At 38.7% G+C, this 17,096-nt stretch overlaps 2 protein-coding genes across 6 annotated transcripts in view; both read right to left on the bottom strand.

Moving 5' to 3' along the window:
- Positions 1–5,949, bottom strand: part of LOC137973332 (transient receptor potential cation channel subfamily V member 2-like) — a 29,693-nt gene extending 23,744 nt beyond the window's left edge. Inside the window, exons 1-2 of one of the 2 annotated variants that reach the window (XM_068820122.1) lie at positions 5,705–5,949; positions 475–654 (exon numbers count right to left, since the gene is read on the bottom strand). In XM_068820122.1, the coding sequence (XP_068676223.1) occupies positions 475–606 (132 nt within the window). In that variant the 5' untranslated portion in view covers positions 607–654; positions 5,705–5,949. The remainder of the gene's footprint in view (positions 1–474; positions 655–5,704) is intronic. The other variant, XM_068820121.1, reaches the window with a different exon arrangement.
- A 2,789-nt stretch (positions 5,950–8,738) lies between these two features.
- LOC137973682 (uncharacterized) lies at positions 8,739–15,314 on the bottom strand. Of its 4 annotated transcripts, none has more exons than XM_068820556.1 (6): positions 14,927–15,314; positions 13,906–14,791; positions 12,813–13,102; positions 11,223–11,699; positions 10,974–11,134; positions 8,739–9,750 (listed from the first exon to the last, which is right to left on the bottom strand). In XM_068820556.1, the coding sequence occupies exons 3-6, from the start codon at positions 12,957–12,959 to the stop codon at positions 9,735–9,737; spliced, it is 801 nt and encodes a 266-aa protein (XP_068676657.1). In that variant the 5' UTR covers positions 12,960–13,102; positions 13,906–14,791; positions 14,927–15,314; the 3' UTR covers positions 8,739–9,734. The 4 variants fall into 3 exon arrangements, 1 of the variants encoding a protein (XP_068676657.1); XR_011117296.1 differs by having other exon boundaries at positions 8,739–8,828; positions 9,655–11,134; XR_011117294.1 differs by having other exon boundaries at positions 8,739–11,134.
- Positions 15,315–17,096: the final 1,782 nt, after the last annotated feature.

The following is a 17,096-nucleotide window of genomic DNA, read 5'->3' as shown; positions in this document are numbered from 1 at the left end:
TTACTTGTCAATTGGAGGTGCTTTGGGTGTGAATGGGTTAAAAAATCTTCCCTATTAAACTTAAAGGAAACATTAGCGATTAAAGTGTGTATGTCTCTAATTACATACCCATAAACTAGAGTGGTTTTCAATTGAGTGTCGAAAGTAATTAGCGAATTGCTTTGGTTTATGATTACTTGACTCAGTGATTGGTTCAAAGTTCTCGCACCACTTTTTCAACCAATCAGAAGTGAAACCAAAACCAATCGTGGCTCACGCGTGCACATTTTCTCGCGCTTTGTGTCGGCTACCTGTAATTCCTTCGAGTTTTGATTGGTTTACTGGATTGTCTCCGTCGTTTTTGATTGGCCAAAGTAATTACTTTGGTTTTGGTTTTACGACACTCAATTGAAAATCGCTCTAAAACAATATTAATTCCCACACATATTTTGGTATTAAAATTATTTCTCTCAAAATGGTTTCCGATATGCATACCAGATATTCTAGGCTGGCCACAAGTTCTGGATTGTCTTTATATTTTACATTGAGTGGCCAATCCCTTATTATAACAAGAAGAGCATCTTTGCCATATTTCTCCATCAAGCGATCTGTGCGAACCTCATCCATAGCTCTGTTCCATGTTATTCCTTTCCAAGTAATAAACTTTTCTTCCACCTTTAAATAAACCAAAAAGGCAAGGATTTACCAAAAAGACCAGAGCAATATAACAAATGAATATAGCAATATATAGCAATATAACATCCTTCACATTTTTAGCTACACCGATCAGAGGAGAGTCAAAACAGACGTTGGTGTCACCAAGGATCGAACTGGGGATTCCCTTGCTCCAAAAACCATGCACTAGCTGACTGACCTACGCCTGCAAATGTTGGTTTTTTGAGGAAAGGGGAAAACCGGAGTGCCTATTAGGGATGCATGCATGAAAGCATTACAGTTGTGGTTTAGGATTCATATACTGCACATGTCACTTTAAAATTCTCTCTCTAGGGTGACATGGGAAGTCAGCTTGTAAAGGCACCTCTGCCAACTGCTATCAGTCCATCCACCCAATTAACCCACTCATATATGTGAAAGGAGGAGAGACCACAACACCAGAGGTCTCCCTCCTACATTGAGTGGATTTGTTGTTGTTGTTTTTGTTTTTTGCTGTTTTTTTTTTTCTGTTAAAGGATACAAATCAACATCCAAGGAAATAATACCCTCATAAAGTACATATTACCTCTTTCGCATACAAGTGATTTCTGTGAAGGCACCTTGAAATACTTGAATTGACTTCAAAATTTAAAAAGAAATTGTTTCATTAACCTTCCTCTTCACCGTTCTTTGTGGTTGCATGCACACTTTGATCGATATTAGGGAAATACAGACCAACAAAAACTAAAAAATACTGTGTGGCAAAGTGCTAATTAACAAACCCAAAAATTCTATGTAAATCTTTCCATTTTAAGGCCACTTCACACAAAATTTACCTGGTATAATTCAATCTAATTTTCTTCATAGAAGGAAAAAATAATACAATTATTTTATATATAATTTACCTGGCCAGCTTCCATTTCTGGACTTTATATTCACTGATGATTTTTTTAGACATTTGACTTGCAAAGTCACCTTCCAGTTGTTTGGGAATTTACTTGGAATTCCCAACTTAACCCTAACCCACTGTCCCTATAGGAAAATTGATCTGGTTTTTGATCTACATCTATTAGAAGAAATTCTCAAGAATCCCAACATTCTCCACACTAATTTTTATTGAGCTGTCATTCAATTCCCAGAGATTCCCAGAAAATTATTTTAAGTAATAATCATAACAATAACAATAACAAGCAATAATATTTATTAGGCTCATAATGATATGAATTACATGTATTAAAAATACTGAAGAGAAATTCAACAAGGCAACACTTAAGTAAACATAAAATATTCAAGAAAATGTAGGAGCTGGGAGGTAAATTAAATTACCAGTAACTGTTAGGTTTTCATGTTAGAATACCCTCAGTTTAAGTCACTATTTTTCCACAGGTGAAGAGAAAAAGAAAAAAAATGAAAAGGAAGAGCTAAATAAATTTAATAATACTAAATAATATTATGCAAAGAAAGAATAAACCATAATTGTTATGACATTCGCTGAAACAGTTGATGACGTGTGACCTTGGTCTTTCCATCTATTTAAAATCTAGCACTTGTATTAATTTATCACTTGATAATGGAGTTACGATGACTTCGAAACGTCGTGAAAATAAAAATCTAGTCAGTTTCATATGTTTTTCTTTATTAATAATAATAATAGCAACTTTATTCATTTAACTCAATGAAAGGAAAAGGGTAAAAGAGGTTATCCTATGGAGAGTATCTGCCTGTGCAGCTGCATGTAATTGACTGAGAGTTGATTTTGATGGGGGAAGAAAACCAGTCAGGAGGTGTATCCAGGAAAAAACCCTCAGAGCCAGGTTGAGATCAACTGAAACTCTGCCCACACTTGACCCAAGGCCAGAGTTAACCCGGGTCACAGAGGTGGGAGGCGCGGTTGATAACCGCAAAACCACTCTCACTCCCACTATTTCACCCAACATTTGTTCTTACCTTAGATTTGTATGTGGGAGGCGCGGTGGCCTCGTGGTTAGTGTGCTTGACCCCGGATCGAGTGATCCGGGTTCAGGTCCTGCCCAGGGACATTGTGTTGTGTTCTTGAGCAAGATGCCGCTCTCCACCCAGTTGTATAAATGAGTACCGGTGAAGTTAATGCTGGGGGTAACCCTGTGATGGACTGGCATCCCATCCAAAATACTCCTAGTCACGTTATGCTACAGAAACCGGAGATAAGCACTGGCGTGATAAGCATTCTAGGCTCATAGCAGACTTTACCTCAGATTTGTATAAATTATTTATTAGATTATGACTTTTAAGTCTCAAATGGCTTACATGTATCTGAATATGAAAAGAAGCACCTGACCAGTGGATATTTTGCCTTTTCTGTCAACCTTTGGACCCAGCTGATCTACGCAATAAAATTGTTTTATCTGCACTTAGTGATTGGCTTCAGCCGAATGTTTCTCCCTATGAACAGAGGTTTGCATCATAACCCTTACCACCAATCCCATGTGTTAGGACTGTTTACATTAAATGACAATGGTTGTGCTCATCCATCATGGCACTGCTCAGTAGTACTCAATCTGTCATTATTAGCATCCTTATGAGTTTTCAACTACTCTGTTTGAGTTGGTTTAATTTGTTTGCTTCACAAAATTTGTACAATACTGCCCTTGCCTGTAATCAGGTGCAATATCAGAGGTGGAAGAAACAGTTAAATCTTCAGTTAGATCCTTGCTTTGGCTGTTGTTTTCTTCCTCAGCAAGGCTTGAATGATTTCTTGTTGTGTGAAATTCTCTTTGAAATGATCCAGGTGCTCAGGCATCTTATTCCTCCAGACCATTGTTTTCCCTTTTCTTCATCTATACATCAATGTATTTTCTAGAACACGCTATAATTCAGAGTTGATTCCCTCTGACACTTTAAGATTGGTATGAATGCTCTTTGATCAAAATCTCAGTAGCAATTCTTGCTGTGATTTTGGTACTTTCTCTGGGTATCTTGAATAATTTGCACACTTTTCCCAGCAACACTGCCTAGTACTCACTAACATCTGTCCTTCACACATACTTCACTTTTGCTCCTGACAAAACATGGAAACAATTTACCTTGGTTTCCTGAAAGGGGCACTCTTGCACAACAGCCCTTCATAACACATGCCACGGTTTTAGAATGAGTTTCTTCTTTTCATGCATTTGGGTCTGTTGCGCTATATACTTGCTAATGAAAAAATTATTGAAATATGACAAAACTTTAAAGATGTTCTTCAGGAAAAATAAAAAAGAAAGCAAAAGTTCCCTCACCACTATGTTCTTTGATGGTGGTTCTCACAGTTTCCATTTCATAGCCAATAATTGGTCCTGAGTATCTCTTGTTAACTTAATTATGGTTGATTAAACCACCACATTGACATTGTAAATATTGACAAGGTTAGCACATGTGTTACACATTTCTTGCACATTTTTGTGTTATACCAACTTCATGTGGATTTAGGGTTAGGGTTAGGGTTAGGGTTAAAAGTAAAAAGTAACTTGAGATCTTTGCAATTTGCTGAGAACTTATTTCACTCTCTTAAGCTTTTTCATTGTCCTATTACAATACTGTGCATCAGACATAATAAGAACTGACGTTAAAATAATCCATTTGGAACAGTCTTCAAGTAACAGATCTAAATTTAAACACTACCCTACAGTTTCAACTACAAAACAGGTGGGATTTTTCTCTCTTTTTTTTTTCTTTTCAAAGTCATACAGCTACTTACAGTCATACCTGAGATGTACTTTCTAATCCGGTGTGAACAGTTTTTCAGTAATATTGATGTTGTATGAGCAAATATGTGAAGAATAAACATGAATAGAAAGGGACTTTTGGGTCTTACACACCAGTTAAATAACTAACTCATTTTGAAAGGAAAATAATTATAGGTGTTTAGATATTAAGAGAGAAAAACCTTGAAGAACCTAGCTAGCTCCATGTGTTTTTCTATGGTCCTTTTACAAAAAAACCTGTACTTGGGCCCCATAGCACTGTGGCTGACCTCCCTAGTGACAATAGTGTCTAGCTGAGGTCTTCTGGCTAGTTGTTGCCGGGAAATACTGTATATGACAGTGGATGGGTTTATGGAGCCAAACCCTGAACTTTGAGCAATGTACCGTCCCTATCCTACAAATCGCTTATGTAAAACTAAAATGGACAACACTTCCGATAAAAATGCACCTACAGCCAACGGGACAGGGAATGTTTGGGAGGCTTTTGAAAAGCTAGAGTTTACATGAGTAAAATGTCACCTGGGACTTTCGTAATTAAGCTTAAGTCTTACAACAAAATTAAATTTAAATTGAACGAGGCAAGAATACATTCCTATTTTGAATGAAAAAAAGGGCCAAGTAACGTTTTCGGAAGAAGAAAAATTGGCACTAAAATATTGAGCTTAAAACTTCCAAAAAGATAACGTTCCTCATAGCTTTACACAAAACACAGGGCATTAAAAAACTGTGACAGAAACAAACTTTTAAATCATCATTAAGCTTATATTATAAAATGAGAAACTTGCCGTTTTAAGCCCTTGAATGTTAAACGTACCTTTAACCAAAAATCTTCGTCAAAAGGCTCTTCTAGATTATGGCAGTTGCTTGTGCGTTTACTTTCAGTCATCTAGATCAAGCTATGAGTTGTTGCTGCAGGTATTCTCATCTTCTAATCATCACTAGATCAATTTTTGTTGCCCAAACCGTTTTCAAAACTCGTCAGGCATCCTTACCCAACCGTCAATGTCTGATTGGTTGGCGAACTAAACCGGATGCACGCAGGAACTTCCGGATGTCTTGTCCCAAGACATGAGCCCGGTTGGCCCGGCTGGCCCGGTTTTCACCACTAATCCATATCAGAGGGTTTTGCCAACCAGGATCTCGGTAAGCGGGCTGAAACTTTTGCCATATGAACACTTCGGGTTACCGGGAGGAAAAGGGTGACCCGAAAACACTGACCCCCGGTCCATGGACCCCTCTACGGACTGCCTCACGGACCGGTCCACGGACTACCCTTACGGACCCACTATACGGACCACCCCAGAACAACATAGAAATGAAAATAAATAAAAACTTAAGATTTGACTTACCAGTTGTCTGGATAGATCACTCGTGTCACTCGTGGCGGTGAAACCGTAACGCTCCGCAAATTCAACAGACTAAGGCTCAGGCTCGGGTACAAAGTCTATTAATCACATACTGCCCCTTCCTTCGCTGTGGACCGGAATCCCTCGAAAAAGATAGATAATAAGTAAGTTCTATTTGTATTTTCTTTCTTTCCCTCCGCCATTTTGTTCGGATCATTCTCCCGCGGGTTTGTGAACTCGCCCCAGGCTTCACGATGTCTCTGTCCTGAACAAAATGGCGGAAGAACTTAGTTTCGAAGCACTCCGGTCAACAGCGAAGGAAAAGGCAACACCTGAGCCTTAGTCTGTCCCCAGAGAGCTTCCTTCACGTGTGATTTATAATTTTGTTTGTGCTTGCTGTAATGCTTGCTATATCGGCGAAACTGGTCGTCATTTTTCCACACGCGTCCGTGAACATCTTCAAACATTTACTAAGCTCAGAACGTTGGCGTCAATCTTGCTCTCCGGATTGTTTCGAAATCCTTGATTCCGCCCCTACTAAATTCCAACTTAAACTCAAGGAGGCTATGCATATAAATTTGGAAAAGCCTAATTTAAACCAACAAGTTCATCACGTCAACCTGACACTTACGCTTTAGGCTCTACATTCTTTCTAACACTCTGTAACTCACTCAAATATGTATTTCTTGTCACTTTATCATATTTAATTATGCATGTTTCGCCTAGTTGTTATATAGTCTTAACGGTTTTTCAAGTATTTTGTAACTGACGATGATGTTTGTAACATCGAAACATGTCTTCGAAATTAAAAAATGTCGTAACTTTCTTAAAGATGACGATTTGCTTTCAAATGTATTTTTCTGTTTCACATTTGATAAATCGACTTTCGTATGACCTTGAAAAAGTGTTCTTAAACTCATTAATAATTCATACGCCAGAAACACCGTGAAGGAAGTTTGGATATGTGGTCTTAATTAGCATAAAATTTCGCCAACTTTGATCCCAAATATCTCTTAAAATACTGATCCTTTGAGAAGCAATATCAAACACTCGAAGAGTGTTGCGTCTAGGTAAAAAATTCCATTCAAAACACAAACTCATAGTAAAACATTGTTTTCCAGCATTATTGTCACCAATGACCCCCCTTTTGTAATATGTTTGCGCGTAAAAAACACGACAACGTGTACATTTGCTTGGGACCCGGACAAACGGCTTTAACATTCGTTCTATTTTGTTGAACAGCAGCAGGAGCCATAATCGGGGATGGAGACCGTAAGCGCGCGCCATTTCTAGTATTGGGGTTGGCTCCATGATATGGGACAATTATTCTATTTTTAGAACAAATTGCGCCATCGCGTGCGCGACACGCACGTACATTGCTGCGAGGATTTTCGCGGATGTCGCGCAGGGAAAATGGCGGGCGATATTACCTTCGTGAATGAGGCAGATATAGGATTTCTCTCAGCAGTATCGCTTCCAAATTTAAGCCAAGCCCTCCTTGACAACTTCCTTGACCTTGACAGTGAACATGAAAGTGAGGATGATTCAGAAGACGAGTGGAGTGACTTTTCCGACCTATCGAGTGGAAATGATTCGTCGGACATGTCTGGGGAGGAATCGCCTAGCAGAGGACAGAAAGATGTAAGGAGGAAAAAGGTACCAAAAGCCAGAAACAAACAGGGGAATGAGTCCAGTAAAGAGAAAAGGAAAAAGAGTTCTGGAAAATACCTTTCTAACGACGACGTAAAAAGGCTGGAGGAGACTCTTAAGTCTTACGTTTTGAGTGCACAAACACATTGCGAAAATGAATTAAGAAATGAAAAATCATTGTCAATATTTCCAGTTCGCAAGCAAATGGTGTCCACCCTACTCAATAGCGACACGATCAGGGTAATGTTTGTGAAGCTTTGTCGGGATATTTACTCCAAAATAATTAAACCTTTCACCGAAATATCCAGCGCTAAGGTGAAAAACAGTGACAAAAGGGCTTCGTTTTCAGTTATTTGTTCCCAATTGTTGTTGACGGTGGAGGAATCAGAAGTCTGGAGAAACATGAAAAAGATAATTGTCACCACCATTCAGTTGCAGGAGAACGAAACAGACGAAGTCAACTTTCATGCTGCCGTTGTTCTTAACACCATCTACTGGGCACTTTACGAAAATTTTCACAGCGCAGTCATGCAAATTAAGATTGACACTGACAAACGGAAAACCCAAACAAATGCAAGTGAAGGCGCGGGCACTGTTGTCGATTCCGACTTTGTGGACGTTGCTAGAGTATCTGGGGCGGCGCTGCACAAACTACGGAAAGGAAGAGAAAAGATTGTTAATGGGCGGAAAGGAGCCAGGAGAGTTTCAGAAGCGACAAAGGAAAATTATGCAGCCGAAGTTAAAATTATGTCTGAAATGGTCTGTTCTGCAGAGGAGAAAACATCTTTGCCATTGGGTCTAAAAAGGTTGGACGAGGGAAAGTTGACTTTCTTCAATAGTAAGTTTACTGTTGTTTTGTTAACGTTAGATAAAAGAATAAGAGAAATGTTGACTGAAAAAAATCTGAAGAGATATCCAAAAAACCTTATGAAGCTGACAAAACAATCGGTTGCTTTAGACGAGGAGCTACAAGAGTTATTTTTGGCAGCATCAAAAAGGGCATGCACAGCACCATTTGAAGAGATTAGGGCTTGCTCCATATGGCAAGAGCTAGTAAAGAGAATATGTAATACCAGATTTAAGGAATTCTATAGTGCTCAAGAAGAGAAAAAACTGATTCAGGAGGGCAAAGTCGTTTCAGCCGACCAAAGCTTGAGGGACAAGCTGAAAACTTACAGTGTCGATAAGCGTACTTAATTAATTAAGGATGCTTAATAATATGATCTTACAAACTTAATTACGCTTTCTTCTAGGCAGCAGACCAGTTCAAGTGGTCTCTTTGTGATAGTTTATACTTAGGGCAACGTCAGCTTGCCTTATATAATATGACAAGTCTCGTTTTTACTGAAAAACAATAGTAAGTAATATAACAAAAGAATAACCAAAGTGACAGCTTGAAGAGGTCTTTGATCTTTTTATTGAGAGCTGTACTCAGCTTATCAGGTACATTGGTACTCCAACTCAGTAACTGTTAGAGCTGCAGAAAAATTAACCAAAAAAATGTGTCTGAGTGATAGAATAATGTTATTTTGAACTTGAAACTTGCACTCAATATACTGTATGAATTCAATGAAAGACCCATCAAAGGACTGCATGTCTTTATAGCACAAAGACATAATTAATATCTATAGTTCTCAGGTATGGCTCAAGTTTTGTAAGTTACATGCACACCAGTACATACCATTTTAAATATGTAATAAATAAAGGATCAAGAAAAGTTTTTAATATGTGCAGTCAAATGACTTTAAAAGACTATTTATAACAATTAATATATTTTGGTGTCACATTTTCTTGTTCCTATGTAAATGGTGACCAATGACTAATGCCAAAGCGCAGACACAGCATTTCATTAAAAAATTAAAATTCCAGGCTGAAATGAGATTTTATGACAAGAATTGTTATCTACTAACAAAATGAAATGCTTGGAGGAGAAATCAATTTACTTCAACTTCAGCCACACAACAGTTTTTAACTGTACTGAATGTACTTTTTTTCTGAAATGACAGAGGCACATTATCTGTTGTACTCCACCCAAGTGATTTGGGCATACTGTATCGAGGTGCTGTAAAACTTCTGGTATGTCTTGGCTAGCCACAATATTAACTCGTTTTCTTTGGATGGTAGGGAATGGGAAAGTATACACCCATACTGTAAATGCCTGTGGCTATCAAAAATTGCACATGCCCCATTTTCCCAAACTAAAATTACTACTGTCCTCCCAACAGACACAAAGATGCCAACTGATTTCTGTTTCATGCTTGCCCGTTCCCTGACATTTGAAATGACATCCTGGAAGTTATTACCAGTAATAAAAAAATCTTTGGGATCCTCATAAGAAAGGAGGTGTAGATCATCTCCAACAGAGCTGAATGCATCTTCTACATTAAGCCCACCAACTCCTGCAGCAGAAAAGCATTCATCAAAGATTTTATTGCCCCCAGAAATACTTGAAACCACATGACCAAACCACCCCTCTTCAAGAACTTTCTTTGGTTCACCAATCAACCCAGAGGAGAACTTAAAACCCATTACAAGGGCTATTAGGGTGCATGCAGAGCTACCTTGCCTACCCTGAAAAGTGCTTTGAGAAATTTGGGAGGGAAAAATAAATTCTTTAACACCCTGATAACCATAAGGAACAAAATGTGCCATGATTTCAATGTAAGGCTGTTGATAAACAGTGTTCAATGTGGACACATTTGTAGGGCCAGATATAAGGACCTCTTGGTCCCTGTAGCCCTTCTGATCATGACTTGTGGCTCTAGCAGTGACCTTCAGCTCCTGTCTCAACTGAACCCTTCCAAGAGATGACCCATAATTCCCTGCACTTAGAGAACCATGGGCATGGAACTTGAGTGTGCCAAACAGGGATTCAAGGCGACTTATTGAGAGCCGCAATGGAGACAAAGAGTATCCAGGAAAATTATCAAAGAAGTATGACGAGAACTGTTTAAATCCAAAGACCATGACTCTTTGAAGGTCAAATGTCTAGAGGGAGAGAAAAGGCAAGCTAAATAAGAAATGCCATTTATTTAAAGGAGCAGTGTCACAAGGATTTTGCTGTTTTAGGTCAATTCTGTGCTTATAAAATCATTACTTTGGGTCTTTAATCATTAAACAAAATGCTTCTGTAAAGCTACAACGAATACATCAACAGAATTTTATCAGAGAGGGCTAACCATAATAAATTTCTTGAGGATTTTTGGAACATGCAGCATCAAAACCTGAAAAAATTGGCAATTTTTTTCAAGTTTCAATCTATTTCAATCCATGCCATCCATAGCGACAGGCGACAAGAAACAGTTTCAGTACATTCAAATAGCCTTTAATAACAAAACTAGATCATTCATTAGTTTTGAAATTCAATCAATGCGAAGACACCTGGCTTTTTGTAAAGTTGCCAAGTAGCGTGACAATGCCCCTTAAAGGGCTTAGTAAACAACTAATCCTAACTCACATTCAAATATATGAATTTCAATAATAATAATTATAATGATAATGTACTATAACTTTTATTTATATTTATAACATAGATAGGACCCTGCGCGCGCTCTCTGATTGATCAAAAACCTATGTTTTATCAGAGTATAAAACATCGAAAAAGCGTTGCACATAGCTATACCTCAGACCAGGGACACGCCTACCCAGACCTTTTGCAGATCTCTCTTGATCCCTGTAATATTGATCAATTATTGGCTGCCAGCCAAAAGTAGTGCCTCCCTTCTCGAAAGCTTTTTTCCCCTTGTTCCTTGAACTGTACAAAGCTGCAATGATGTTCTTCAACTGGACAATATAAGAAACAATAACACCCAGGTGTTACAAATTGTACACATGAGAATAATTAAATACTTGAATTATTATAATACCTTACCTGGTGAGCAGGGCATATCATGACAAAGCAGGTTTTGTCTGATCTGGTGCTGAATGGATTGATGAAACTGGCCTTGAACTGGTATCGTTCAGCACCACTGTCTTCTACTGGGAGCTGCTCATTTGCATAGCCACAAAGCCTCTTAAAAAGGGCTAAGTTACAGGAAGCTCCATCACCAACCAATAGAATGACATGGAACCGGTACTTTTCAAGGGTACTGATCACCTTGAAGACGATGTCATGTAGAAACTTTCCATCCAGGGGTACCTCACGGAGAAAGTAAGGCCCAGCAAACTCAAACCCAGATGTCATATCCCGCCAGTAGGTCTGAAGAACGTAACTTGCCCTTTGACCAGCTCCATTTTCTGAGATGAACAGGGACTCATAAACATCATGAAGACATGACCAGTCATTTTCATTCATTGCATAGCCAATGGCAACACCATCTGTGCAACGGATCTGAATCTTACTCTGCACCTGTTAATTACAACTTACAATTATTTCAAAAGCATTTCATGGTCAGAAATTCCAGTTAAAATATTTTTTATATTATGCAAATGAGGAAAGTGATGACATCATCGGTGGTTTCACTAAAATAGTACAACACTCAATCAAGAATACCTCCATAAATATTAAAAAAATGTAAATCACAAAAGAAACAAAATCCACTGTGCCATTGCTATGACAACAGTTATGCTGCTGTTCCTGTTTCAATTAAGACTAAAATTTCCAGATCATCTTAAAGAAGGATAATTCACTGCCAATAATCTTACTGGGGAGAGGTAAGAAAAAATGCATGTAAACCATGTGTGAATCTCTGAGAAAGACCCTCTATCCCAGTTTAAAAAGTTGGAAATGGAGATATTTGTTTTCCCCAGACAGAGACTGGATCCAAGAGCACTGCCATGGCAACAACATAGCAGGTGTCATTCTGTTTTGCTTGTGATGTGCATTTCTATTGATAAGTTTGAAGATCACTGCTCCAATATTTCTAGAGATATTCTTGATTCAGTATTTTGTTGTTCAAGTGGAGCTATTTATGACATGATCACTTTCCTCATTGGCATGATTAATACAAAAACATGAATATCTCTAAAATGAAAAAAGATATTCCAAATTATAAGGGAAATTCCATTCTTCTTTACTTTGAAAATCATTTCAAATAAGCAGCAATTATTTTGTACTGCATGGGCACTTTAAAGGCTTCACCAATCCAATAACAGTTTTGAGTTACTGAATGGATCTGAAAGTAACAGTTTAATTTACACTAACAACAACATAAAACTGTATATGCAATAACAAAAGGGGTCAGACGAAACTGCATATTGAGCTAGGTTTTTTAACTTTGTCAAATTTAACTCAGTTCATACTCCATGTTTCAACAATACAGCAAAAAAACGCTTAAAATTTAAATAGGTTATATTACTTCATGATCTGCAATGAGCCCTATAATGATTCAAATAACATCATTGATGATTGCCATGTATATGCATGTAGATGTACCAAACATTAAGGAAGATATAGTAAAACTTAAATACAGATACACCAATATGGCTGTTATGATAAGCAAAGGGAATACCCTCTATTCACCTTTGTCTCATCAAACAAGAGTTCTCCAACTCCCAGTGGCTCTGGTCTTCCACTAAGGACTGCAGTGGTTTTAAATTGATTAAACAAAGTGAGTTGCTCGATGATTCTTTCTTCATGGATACCTTCCTCTACTGTTCTCTTTGCCATTACCCTCTACAAGGATCTCCTGCATGGAAGCTGGAGAATGTCCAGCTTCTTGAGGTCATCAAACAGGACCGGGCAGCGTGCATAAATAGCAAGAGCCACTCGCCAAGTCGCCTGAGTCCAACGATTAGATCGATGTCCATATCCTTTAATAGAACGTGTATAGAACAGTTTTAAGCTGAGTGTCGTAAAACCAAAATCAAACCAGTTTACTTACCAATTAGACTTCTCAGCTAACCTCAAATTGTGGTATAACCAAAACCAAAGCAATTGCCTGATTACTAAATCAACACATCTAAATATCTGGGTAATACAGGATTTCAAAATTTAATGCAAGAATAGTTTGTAACAGAATCCCTTGTGATCATGAGATGGATTGGGCCTAGAAGAAAAAGCATTGTACATACATGTCTGTAGAGTAACTAAAAGCATTTCTTATTGATAAAATTATTAGTGTTCTTGAACACCTGAGAGGACTTCCATATAAAACGGAGAGGAAAGTATGTAAGAAATTGTGACTAAACCCTTGAAGGGGACCAGTGGCCTGGCCCAAGCTATTTAACCCTCTTGAAAGATACAACACATTTAAAAAGTACAGAAATTATTTATATTTTCTCCTCTTTTCCTCTGACATTCGCCCGAACACCCTAAGTGAGAAATACAAAGCCCTATGCAGGGGAAGAGAGGAGGGGGGCGAGGGTGGTGGTCTGGAACAGTGAAGTTTATAAAACACACCAGGGATGATCAGATATATTTGTGCCAAAGTGTGAACTTTTCTCTTCCCGTATCCTTCACACAGCCCCTTAAGTTATTTGGTTACTGATTATCACGCAAAATTACTGATAATTCCTCTTACTTAATTTCTTATCATCTTCTGACCAATTTACAATTTTGCATTTCGGAGTATCCTGAAGCATGTAGATCAAATTACACACCTTCTAAAACTTACCGTTTTTTGCCTGATCTTTTCGGAAATTCACTTTGTCCGAATCCCATATCTCACGCAAGACTTGCCCTGCACCGGGTCGTAAACTATCAGCTTCTGCCACACATTTTTCAAATTCCTTTCTTCCCATGGGTGTAGATTCAACTCGCTCCATCAATTTGTCCAAGTCAGAGCTATGTGTATCAGACATTAAAACAGAGAACTTCTTTCTGTACCGTTTGACCTGCTTTGTCATGTTTTTCCTTGATTGCCGCATATTTTTCAATCGCTTACTTTGGCTCTTTGGACTGAGGCAAGAGAAGCGAACTTTGGATGACACAGATTGTCTGCTCCTTACGTCTTCTTCAGTCAGAGACTTCTTTTGGTTTAAGCGTTCTGACAGTTTTTGTTCTGTTTTGTAGCAACATCGACACTTTCTTCCACTCTCACATTGGGCATTTTTTATCAATCGCGCGCAATTTCTTGACAAAACTCTGTGCCAAGGAAGGGTCTGTTCTTCTACTTCTGAGGACAGATAATCCTGCTGGCCAGTTATCCTAGTGTCCACTCCAGGACAAGGACGATTCTCGACGACTTCGTTTATTGCATTTCTCAGTTGTCCCGGCTGATTAATATTAATTGTGCCCCTTCTTACGAGCTCAAAGTGGTACACAAACAAACGATATTCACCATTTGCATCAACAACGAGTCTCACGTCGTCAAAAGGCACGTCGTCAGAGAGAGAGGCTTTCCGTTTCTTGACGACAACCAGGGATGGCTTTCCACTTCTTTCCACAACCTCGACACGAGCCTCTACTCTGGGATCCTGGAGATCTGACGCGATGGCTTCAAGAGATCTTAATTCGTTGCTCTTGGCAAGAATGTGTTCACGAAGGTTAAGCTTACCAACCTGCACATAATTGAAGTATATTGGGTGTTAATTAATTTATTTAAGTACAGAAAGCCCGGGAAAGAGCGTGAAAACCGATGCCGTGAATTAAACTAAAAGCAACAAATTTAATTAATCGACTTGCGTACCACGTACCTGAAAGGGTTTCTCACTGTTCGTGTCATCCCAGAGTGTCTTAAACACCGTTTTCACTCTCTTTTGTTGTGTGGCTGAGCTGACTTCTTCCAAATTTAAATCATTTGCTCTTTTAACAGAGCTATCGACTTCCATATCAATTTATTCACAGCTGTTATCCCCTGGCATCACTGTACAAAATCGCAACTTTCGCCCGCCATTTTATTATCACGCCATTTGATTACGCAAGAGGACAACATCCACGCGAGAACCCACGAATTGTGCGTGAGTCCGCGCAGATATATGACGTCAGGATGGCGCAATTTGTTCTAAAAATAGAAAAATTGTCCCATATCATGGTTCCGCGCGGATCCCAATACTTACGGTCTCCATCCCCGATTATGGCTCCTGACAGCAGTCAAAATCGTTCGAGATCGTTGAACGAAATCGAACGGATGTCGAAGCCGTTTGTCCGGCCGGGCATTTATTTATTTGTTTGAGCAGGATGAAGTTTTGGCAGCTATTCAGCTGATGTGGACCTGCTATACCCGCCCACCCACCCATATACACACAGGACAGCCACAACACCGGGAATTTCATCCCCTACTCTTCTCGAATATTGTGTGGGTTCTTTAATGTCCCACAGAGAACTTATGAACACGGAAGTTATTTGTGAGACAGGACCTCCGGCTTATCGTCCTTATCCGAGAAGACCTGAAAGTCTAACCATTTGCGGATGTAATTACAAAGGCAACACTTTATCCTCAGTTATTTAAAGATTCTGAGTGTTGGTCCGGCCGGAGTCGAACTCACGACCTCACGCATGGCAACCCGGTGCTCAACCAACTGAGCCCCGGTGCCCGGTCATAGTTAATCGAGGGCTGGTTATAAAACCTCAAAAGCTCTCAAAAGCGAGAACAATGTTATCGTAATCGATGTTGAATTAACCGTGACAATAAAGAATCTTTTGTTTTCGCTTCGCACAGGTTCGCAGATTAGTTGCGCATAATTTAATCGACAGATTTGATCGGGTATCTCGAAAAGGCCAAAAATACGGTCAAAAACATGAAACAAAGGAACTTGTCGAGTTTCATAACGTTAAATATGATTTGACATACCTCTTACGTATCTTCGGTGTTACCCATTGCACTTGACGGACATTCCACATGAAACTCAATGGTAAACCTACAGTCCGCTTTCGCCCGACAAAAAAAGCTAAGCACAAAAATACGGTGTGGGCTATAGACTATCTTTTCTTAAGAGTAACGCAAACTTATTTTGTACATTTGTAACATTCGCTTTTTTTTTCACCAATCCCATAATACAGTCCATTTTGGGGGTTATTTGCATTAAAATGATGTATAAATAACTTGTATTGTTTTTATGTAAAGAACCCCAAAACGTATTGCATTGTGGGATTGGGGAAATAGCGAATACTTCAGAAATATCCCAATTTACTTTCAGTTTTCTACTCCCTAATCTGAAACTAAAACAAGGTTAATGTAAGCGGAATTCAAAGCTCTCTCTCTCGACATTGTTTTCAAGACATTGAGAACTTTGCAATTAGGTAGCTTTCTCAATTTGAACGATCGATAGTATAGTGATTTTCTCGATCTTGTTCGTTTGCAAAAACATTTTGATACGTTAAAGTGGTACTATGATCAAATAATCAGATTTTTTCCTCTGAATTTCAAAACTATGTTAACTAAACACAAAGCGACCCAAGTTTTAAGCCTTAATTTCAGAAAGACATTTTGTTTTCACTGGAATTTTCCTATTTGATGGCCTACCATTACTGACTTGAAAATCTTGAGAGAGCTGGATCGAGGAGAAAATGACATCAAAGACTAACTAGTTAACGAATGCAATGCATTTGCTCGCGACTGAATTAATATGCAGTACGAGAGTTTCGGGCTTTCAGATTGTTAAACTCGTATTTTGCATACATAATAAACTGCGTTTACACGCTAAAATTTTAAGCTATTGAGTAAATGACGTCACTTTTCCCTAGATCCAACCCTCTGAGGTCCAGGGCCCGGTTGTTCAAAAGCCGATTAACGCTAATCCCAGATTAAAAATTAATCAAGGAGTTTATTTCTCTACTCCCAAATGCTGTTCAACGCTGACATTCAGCAGAACTTTACATTAGGAGAAGTCAATGTAAGCAAAAAAAACTTTCACCAAAAAGTTG

The sequence above is a fragment of the Montipora foliosa genome, chromosome 10, assembly GCF_036669935.1.
Source record: "Montipora foliosa isolate CH-2021 chromosome 10, ASM3666993v2, whole genome shotgun sequence".
Lineage (NCBI taxonomy): Eukaryota > Metazoa > Cnidaria > Anthozoa > Scleractinia > Acroporidae > Montipora > Montipora foliosa.
Note: the sequence above shows the minus strand (reverse complement) of the source record. Positions and strands in the feature narration are given on the sequence as shown.

Bases quoted from the DNA above. Each gene is read 5' to 3' on its own strand.
- LOC137973682 (XM_068820556.1), bottom strand. From the start codon at position 12,959: ATGGCAAAGAGAACAGTAGAGGAAGGTATCCATGAAGAAAGAATCATC. The intron at 11,700-12,812 runs GTGAATAGAGGG...TGTAATTAACAG, and splicing joins TCTTGTTTGATGAGACAAAG to GTGCAGAGTAAGATTCAGAT. The intron at 11,135-11,222 runs GTAAGGTATTAT...TATATTGTCCAG, and splicing joins TGATATGCCCTGCTCACCAG to TTGAAGAACATCATTGCAGC.